The sequence below is a fragment of the Entelurus aequoreus genome, linkage group LG15 (genome assembly GCF_033978785.1).
Source record: "Entelurus aequoreus isolate RoL-2023_Sb linkage group LG15, RoL_Eaeq_v1.1, whole genome shotgun sequence".
Classification (NCBI taxonomy): domain Eukaryota; kingdom Metazoa; phylum Chordata; class Actinopteri; order Syngnathiformes; family Syngnathidae; genus Entelurus; species Entelurus aequoreus.
The window spans coordinates 25,483,411-25,492,769 of record NC_084745.1 but is presented as its reverse complement, the minus strand read 5'-3'; the positions used below and the strand labels follow the sequence as shown (position 1 = coordinate 25,492,769).

Here is a 9,359-nt window from a genome sequence, read left to right as displayed (position 1 = left end):
GTATTCCACATTTTTACCTTGGCTTTATACAAATGTATAAAATATCGTACTGAGTGATAGTAGTAGCGATTTTACTTGACTAAGGCTGTACAGAAATGATATATAGTAACTGAATAGACACGCGTGACTCCACGTGTTAAGTAACTGTTGAGGGTTGACGTAACTTCCGGGTAACCTATGGCAGTGTTTAGATGTGATGATCTTTTCAATGGTGAGAGCATTTTTGACGCGAAACTCTTTATACTTGTCTGATCTCATCTATTGTAGGTAAATCACCTAAGCAACGCGATGTCTATTATCTGCTTAGTTATGTTTAACTTGTCTTTTGCGCCATCTTGTTCTGCTGTCCCAACCCTGCTTGTTAACTGTAAACATGTCTGTGTTGTCATCTAGCATGCCCGGTGAAGTCAAGCCTCGGATGGTGGTTCTTTATGGCTCTCAGAAAGGTCAAGCTCAGTCCTTAGCGGAAGGGATCGCTGAAGAGGCAGAGGTGCATGGACTCCTTGCTGAGCTCAGTTGCTTGAATGAAAAGGAAAAGTACAATCTGGAGAAGGAGAAGTCCCCTGTGGTCTTCATTGTGTCCACCACTGGAGACGGGGAGCCACCTGACAACACCCTGCAATTTGTCAAGCATATCAAGAAGAAGACCCACCCCTGTGATTACTTAAAACACCTCAATTATGCACTTTTAGGTAAACTCTATTATGGTGGCATGTGTTGTGAACCTTTATCCTGTGTGCCTTCTTCATGTAAAGTAATAAGATGCTGAGTATGTGATACAGATTTATCATACTTTTCCTCTCTCTGTGTACTCCAGCTTTAGGAGACACAAATTATGCAAACTTTTGCAACTGTGGCAAGACTATTGAGAGGCATCTACAGAAACTTGGGGCACAACAATTTTATGCAACGGGATATGCAGATGACGGTGTAGGGTAAGGAATGCAATGTAGACATTATTGCACAGACTAAATATTATACCTAGGGATGGGCACTAAATTCTGTACTTTTATAGGCACTGACCAAAATTCCGTCGGTACTACCAGGTATCGATCAACGTAAACTCAAACAGTGCCATATTTCGATACCTTTGTTGCACGCGATGTCTCTTCCGGGTGCAGACTCGGCCAGCTCAAATACTTATTGAGCAAACAAGCACTTAAAGCAGACTGAGTTTGCCTCGAGGTCAAAGGTGTCTCAAGGCAAAACAAAGTAAACATTTAAATGAATACTTTAATATTTGCTTGTCATTTTGACTTATGATTTCACAAGTTATCCATCAATTTGTACGTACAAATATATTACACAATTGTGTAATAATATTATAAGGTGATTATACATTCATATTCATATATATTCACTGTTACAAGAGGCCTTTTGAAGGGAGATGTGCGATGTGGCCCTCAATAAAAATGAGTTTAATGCCCCCGGTCTGGGTAATGTTTCAAATTTTTAAAATGTGCTAGCTCAATGCTAATTTAAATTGGATTTACCATAAAAATACTACTGATTACCAATTTCAACACCTTCAAATTTGGTAATGAAAACTACAACTTAGATACACATTACAATCGAACAGCTGATGTGTAATAAGTGCGATTGCTTGGATTCTAATGACGTCACATCTGGCTCACGTCCGGTTTATTGAATACGCGTGGTGTTTAAACAGCGTCTGTTCTCAATGGGTACTAGGCGCCATTTAGCCATTCTCAAATAAAAATGCCCTATGCTTGCGTTGTTTGTTGGCTCTGCAAACTGTTCAAATCGCGAAAAGGATAAAGGTTCTTCAGAGTTCCTCGATAAGTAATCAAGAAGGGTGGAAGAGTGCAATATTTTACAAAAGACGATGACAAATGTGGCACACACTCCAGTACAAAGGAGCAGAGTCGAAGAATGCACAAGTTTGCAGTGACCACTTCCTTAAATGTTTATGTTTGATATATTTTTAACATATTTTACTCTTTTATTTTTCCCATTTAAATATTATCTTGATATTATATGTTTTTAATTTCTTAACAAACAGAAAGCCAGAGTCAATGACACTTACCTACTCAGTGGCCTAGTGGTTAGAGTGTCCGCCCTGAGATCGGTAGGTTGTGAGTTCAAACCCCGGCCGAGTCATACCAAAGACTGTAAAAATGGGACCCATTACCTCCCTGCTTGGCACTCAGCATCAAGGGTTGGAATTGGGGGTTAAATCACCAAAAATGATTCCCGGGCGCGGCACCGCTGCTGCCCACTGCTCCCCTTACCTCCCAGGGGGTGATCAGGGGATGGGTCAAATGCAGAGGACAAATTTCACCACACCTAGTGTGTGTGTGACAATCATTGGTACTTTAACTTTAACTTTAACTTTGTCAGGAAAGGTACATGTACGTCTCCCTTCTTGTTCACACAAATGTGTCAGAGTACATACAATAACAAGACAAACATCAAATATGGTGATGATTCAGTAATTATTAGTTTGTTAAATGGATATGCAGTCATTGGTGTCAAGTTGTCCTCGCAAGATGCAAAGTTAAATCATGAAATGCAACCTTACCCGAGCAAAAACGATGCATATGTATTCGGGAGAGTCTTGATACCAATTTCTTTGACCCAGCCACACACAAAGAAGCTTTAGGCTTCCACGCTTTTCCCAGAATTCATCTGGTTTGTCGTGTAGAATGACGTCGTAGCACAACATAGTTCGATATGTCTGGTAACTCCACTGACGGATAATCCTTGATATCACTCGACAGATCTTTTTTTGATAAAGTATAGGGATCTATTCCATTGCGTAGTTAGATTTTTTGTTTATATCTGCGTTTTGCTGGAAGATCTAGGCCCATTGTGTACTCAGTTTGCACTCAGCTTGCTGCACAACAGCCATTTTGGCTTGGTTGACCACCGCTTTATTTCACTTCCGGGAAGAAGTCACGTGTCGGAATATAAGCAATACTTACAGTTAGGGGTGTCACGATATAAAAATGTCATATCGCGGTTATTGTGACCATAATTATCACGGTTATTATTATTATTGCAGTATTGTTGAATGCGCTGAAAAAGTACTTATACACACTTATATACACACTTATATAAAAAGTACTTGTACTCCCAATCATTTTTTTTTTAAAATAACTAAAACAAATAAACAAACAATATACTTTCTTGGCAGAAGAAACATTAAATATTTTTCAGGTTTATAAGAGGCATATTTTTCCTCATTTGAGTGTTTAATGGGAACTGCACTTTTGTATTTTGTCTGTCATTCACAACCCCTATGTAAGACAAGCTCACATATGTTTTTATTTTATTGAATGAAGGGTTCTCACTTCTCTGCTCGCTTTGAGTGTCTAGTATATAGAAAAGCGCTATACAAATGTAATCCATTATTATTATTAGTGTTGCTGTTTACTGGGGTTCAATTCCCACCTTCTACCTTCCTAGTCACGTCCGTTGTGTCCTTGGGCAAGACACTTCACCCTTTGCCTCTGATGGCTGCTGGTTAGCGCCTTGCATGGCAGCTCCCGCCATCAGTGTGTGAATGTGTGTGTGAATGGGTGAATGTGGAAATACTGTCAAAGCGCTTTGAGTACCTTCAAGGTAGAAAAGCGCTATACAAGTATAACCCATTTATCATTTATCATTTATTATTGTTATTATTATTGATAGCCATTCTAAATCGTAAATAAACGTTCGCAAAAGTTAGCCAACAATAGAGCCAAAAAGAGATGATCTATATCGCCTATACAGTGCTTTAAAAAAACTTCCAAACACCTCCATCAAAGTTTTATATACACACTGTAAGTATTTATGTAATGTAGTAACAAGCACTTTAATAATAACAATTAATATGTACATATTTTGACCATTTTTAAGCATATGGCGTCCCATTAATTTCACAGGCGCATCGCTTTTCCCTCCAACAACATCAACAGCACTACTAATCACAACAGAGATCATGAGGAACAACAAAGACTTCTCTAAAACAAATGATGATCCTGAACTTTATTTTTTTGGCCTGAATATAAGGAGGATGAGCAACAAGTTCAGAAGCTGTGTGCCAAACAGATTCAGCTTTGGTGAAACACTATAACATCATCATGTAGCAATATTGCCAAGTAGCACTATTGATAAGTGCTCAACAAGAAATACAAACGACAAACATAATAAAACAATCACTTACTGTACATTGTCTGCTCTCACTGTGATGTCGAATGATGGGATGTTTATATTTTCCCATTTAGATGAATAATTAATCCTAATGCTCAATCATCACAAAGGGTTAAACAAAAGTTGCCACAAACGAGTATCTTTTCGTTTTTTTCTCGTCATCTCCCGGTCTAAGTTAAATATAAAAGTTGGTTTATGGCCACATTCTTCTGCTATCTAAGTGACAGGCATGATTTATAATCTAGAATTAACTTTGAACAATTTAGAGGCGATGCAGCAGCACCTAAGTAAATCAATATAGCAGCATAATCTAGTTTGCTTTTTGTAAACACGGCGTTGCTAAAGATAGTTTGTCTGCGTTGGTGCTTATAACAATACCGCTAATACTTGGCTAATATTCAGGTCAAAAGATGTAAATTGAGTATTGTTGGCGGCTTTTGGATGTTTATTAAGAGGGCTTTATGGACTTAATAGAATACTCCCTTTAGCTGCATTGTTAGTTACCTCAAATTTTCCGTATGTTACAAGATAGAATGCATAAAAAAAAGAAAAACATATATGTTCTTGTCTTACAATGTTAAATAATTTTTTTAATTTAAAAAAATTACATTTATTAACACGAGAACAGACAGAATTATTTCAAATAGGTACCGTTGAGTCAATACTTGGTAATCGGTATTGTATCGATTTAAAATGTGAAAGGCAGCCATCCCTAATTTTAATACAACTATTGTAAATACACTGACGTAGGAATAATACATAAACTAAGTGGTTCTCAATTTATTTTTTTACCAAGTATCACTTCAGAAAACACTTGTCTTTCCAAGTACCACCATAATGACCAACATTAAAATACAGTAGCGTAGTAGGCCTAAGTATTCTTTAAAAACAAGGCAAGGTTTATTTAACAAGTATATTTAATATTTTTGGCCACTGTAACATTACATAGGGTTTGAACAGTAAAACTGTTTGAATATTTAATTAAGAGATTAATTACCACTACACGGTTTGACATTAACTGCATGAAATATCTATTTCTCCTCTAACCCAGTGGGAACAAATATGTTATCCATTTTGCTGAAGTTAGGTCAACAGGATTTAAGTCTTAATTTTTCTCAAGCAAAGATTGATGTTGTTGTCCCCACCCACCCAAGGCTGGAAGTGGTCGTGGATCCTTGGCTTGAAGGACTGTGGAAAGCCGTCAAAGCAGCCATATCCAATATGGCGTCGGATTGGAGCGTTAAAGAGGATTCAGTCAATAAAACCCTGGATTCTTCTGTACCAGATGTCCAACTAAACCTCCTAAGTCTCACTAACCACCAGACTCCTGAAGTTTCCACTGAACCGGATCCCAGATGTGCCCCTGCGGAATGTAATGTTGGTCCAGTGTCTCCCTCAGAGAGTTCTAAAGTGGCACCCAAAGGTGTCAGTTTAATAACAACAACAGGACCAGAGACACAAAACAAGCATCCTGGATCTTCTCCTGCACCTTCACTGACACACTCTGGGACCCCTCTGTCTGATTTATCTCTAAATGTTCCTGCTTTGCCCCCGTCTTTCTTGGACGTGTCTCTGCAGGAAGTCATTCCTGCCGAAGGAGAGGTGAGAAAGACACTATGTTAAAACGGTCAATATTTCCCATATTGACCACTTTTATATATTCTGGTAATTTGTCCTCATTTTTTTCTTTAAGATTTCTGCACCATTAAATCAAGACATTCTGTATGAAGTACCCATATCCATGGCAGTTCATTTGACAACAGGAGAGTCCGTCAAGACCGCCATCCTTATGCAACTGGACATCACTGTGAGTACATGCGTGGTTTTTGCAAAAACAAATAAACTAAAGTTTGAGTTTTAAATGTTTATTTTATATTCTAAGGCTTACCCGACGTTGACCTATCAGCCAGGGGATTCGTTTGATGTTTTCTGCCCAAATAGAGCCTCTGAGGTTGAGCGAATGCTCTGCAGATTGGGCCTCGAGGATCAGAAGAATCATAAAGTCCATATTTCCATACTTGAAAAAACCAAGAAAAAAGGTACACGATCACATATTTTTATATTTTGTTACCTTCTTTGTGTGTGGCAAAAAATAACCAAGACAGCAGCTATAAAAGTATTGTAGCCAAACGATTTGTATCTCAATCTGTGTGTGTAATCAGATCCACGTGTTTGTGTTTTCATTTGTTGCGATGGGTGGGTGTTCAGATTTGTGTGTGTTAAACAATCTTTGTGTCCCGACTCCCTGTTGTGATGTGTGTGTGTGTGTGTGTGAGTGTGTGTGAGTGTGTGTGAGTGTGTGTGAGTGTGTGTGTGTGTGTGTGTAAAACAATCTGCATGTCCGTGTCACAACTCTTTGTGAAGCAGAAACCCTCGACGAGTGGTGGGCGATACTGATAGTCAGTACCAGACTGATTCCTTTTACTTGAAATGTTATCATCATTGAAAGATTTTGTCACTTCTGTAGTGCAAAATAACAAAAAAAAAACTGAATTTATTTGACAGTTTAAAGTTCGTATTCTTTCCATTAAATATAATATTCTAACCATAATAACCTGAGCAATCACATGTCTCTTTTCATGCTATTAGTTTAATGTCACACACATTCCTGTTTTACACGACTGAAAATGCATCCCAGAGCAGGCGTATTTTAATTAAAAAAACTTTCAAGGATAGACTAAAGGTTTCCACAAATGATTTTTTTTATCTTCAGGGTGTGTGGGGGGAATGTAATCCAGATTTGAGAACTTTAAGTACAGTTGTTTTTCATCTGGACCTAAACTAATGTGGTCTACATGGTGAAAAAAGGGTTAATTGTAGGGAAGTGCCATTCGATCAGCCAGCGATCGGTATCGGCATATTTTCATGAAAAAGTATGTGATTATTGCTTTTAAATACCGATCAAAAAACCCTGATCTCATCTGGCTGATAATATATTTTAAGTCCACTGGCTGACAAGCGAGTAGCTAATTTTGGATCCCTATACAGTGTGGAGCCGCCCCCCTAAGTTAATAATAATCACCTCCATTACAGCAAATAAACTGCATTTCTTAATATTTTAAGTATCATTATCAAGTATTAGAATGATGCAAAACAAATACAGAGAGCAAGCGTGCTTATTGCTAAGCTAGCCACTGAGCTTTTTAATGTTGATGTGTAAAACTCAGACTAATTCCCTTGATACAGGAGGACATTTAAGGAAACAATGATTAAAAAAAAGTAGCACCGGTATATAGTAGTAGTTTTTGCTTTTGTTTAATTATTGTGTACTATTGACTTTGTTTTGCTTAAACAATTGCACTCACTATAAATACATTGAAAAATGTACAGTTAATAAATGTGATCAGAATTGATATCGACCGATCTTACTTATTGATGATGAGTATTGGAATATGATGCAGCATAAATCCCTGATCGGAACATCCCTCGATAAATGTGAATTTATTTCATTTTCACAAATAGATGAAAGGTTTCGCAATCCATAGACTTTGTTAAATGAATCTTTACACAAACATGTACATTCATTTATTTCTGTTACACAATTATTTTTTGTTTTTGTTATTTTGCATCAATGACAAAATTATTCCATGATCATCACATTTACAGTATTTGAGCAAAATTCATGTGTAAAAAATTGAGTGTTCCTGCTTCACACACAGTTTTTTGTGTGTGTGTGTTTTACACACACACACACACACACACACACGCACGCATAACTGATTACACACACTCAGATTTGCGATACCCCATGTGCAAATTGTTTTTCTACAACAATACTTCCGTAGCAGCCCATCCATTTTATGATAATAAACATGCCATTTTTTATGATACACGCGACCCTTTTATTGTGCCATTTGTGCCGATCCAGCTGTGAGCTGATGTTGTTTCCCTGCTGTCTCACAGGTGCTCAGTTGCCATCCTACATCCCTCAGAACATTTCACTGCTCTACATGCTCACCTGGTGTTTGGAGATTAGAAGTGTTCCCAAGAAGGTATGACCAAGGGTCCACTTTTAGGATAATTTAAATGGTTCTCCAGCTGGAAGACAATAAACGACTGCAAAAGAAAACATAAACCTCATGAAAAATGCAGTTATTTTCTAAGGGTTGCTCTCATTTGTTGGAGGATTACATTTAAAATGACATTGAGAATTTACAACATCAATTATTGTTTAGTGTCCTGTCTTTTGCTTAAATCAAATCAACTGTCCCCCGAAAGATGTAATCATACTTGCAATTACCATTTAGCATCACTATAATTCAGGGTTGTAGGGTTTATGTGCAGACTTTTCTCCTAAAGTTGATTAAATTCATGCAGCGCAATTGCACCATTAAATGCAGGTCATGATTTTTGTATTTTACACCCTTCCTGGAATAATGTGGTGCAATCATTTCATATTCACTTTGAAATAATATTACAAGTTGAATCTCGGTGACCTTTTTGACTGCAACATACAAATGCAACAAAACTCATTTTAAACACCGTTCAACAACACAAAGTGCTTCTAACTCCCATTTTAATCTTGTATAATGAAGCAACAGTAACAAGATGGCGACACCTAACAAACACCATAATTGTCTTCTGGCATCTTTTCAGGCCTTCTTACGAGCCCTGGCTGAACATACAGTGGACAGCGTGCAAAAAAGGAGACTGCAGGAGCTCTGTAGCAAACAAGGTGCTGCAGATTACAACCAGTATGTGAGAGAGTCTAACCTCTGCCTTTTGGAGCTTCTTGACGCCTTTCCGTCATGCTCGCCACCTCTCGGACTCCTAATAGGTCAGAGCACCTTTTTTATTTACATTGTCAACAAAAATTGGTGCACCCCTCACATTTCAGAAACCATTTTTTAGCAACTGTTTATCTTCTCAATGGACAACACTATAGATAAGAACTAACTTTGGAGTAGTCAGTGTACAGCTTTTATAGCAGTTACAATGCACTGAAAATGAGTCAACACACAGACATTATTGTCTTAAAATCTGTAAACACAAGTGAGTAGCAAGATAATTGTGCCAGGGTCATGATCTGGGGTTGTAAGAGTGCTGCCGGTTCATTGATAGATACATGAATTCCAACACGACATTCCGAGCCGCACATCCTAAAGCATGTGCGTTTATTTAAAAAAAATTAAGATCTATGTTGCTAAACGGGCTTTGTAATGTTAACAAGGGATGTCTCGATTCGATATTGATATCAGATATCG

General features: G+C 37.7%; 1 protein-coding gene across 3 annotated transcripts in view; it reads left to right on the top strand.

The window, feature by feature from the left end:
• mtrr (5-methyltetrahydrofolate-homocysteine methyltransferase reductase) overlaps positions 1-9,359 on the top strand; it is a 74,229-nt gene that overhangs the window by 146 nt on the left and 64,724 nt on the right. Inside the window, exons 1-8 of one of the 3 annotated variants that reach the window (XM_062021108.1) lie at positions 70-211; positions 394-692; positions 818-935; positions 5,310-5,757; positions 5,849-5,962; positions 6,038-6,194; positions 8,059-8,147; positions 8,752-8,932. In XM_062021108.1, coding sequence (XP_061877092.1) covers positions 395-692; positions 818-935; positions 5,310-5,757; positions 5,849-5,962; positions 6,038-6,194; positions 8,059-8,147; positions 8,752-8,932 — 1,405 coding nt within the window. In that variant the 5' untranslated portion in view covers positions 70-211; position 394. Of the gene's footprint in view, positions 1-69; positions 212-393; positions 693-817; positions 936-5,309; positions 5,758-5,848; positions 5,963-6,037; positions 6,195-8,058; positions 8,148-8,751; positions 8,933-9,359 lie in introns of those variants that run through there. The other 2 variants (XM_062021109.1, XM_062021107.1) reach the window with 2 other exon arrangements.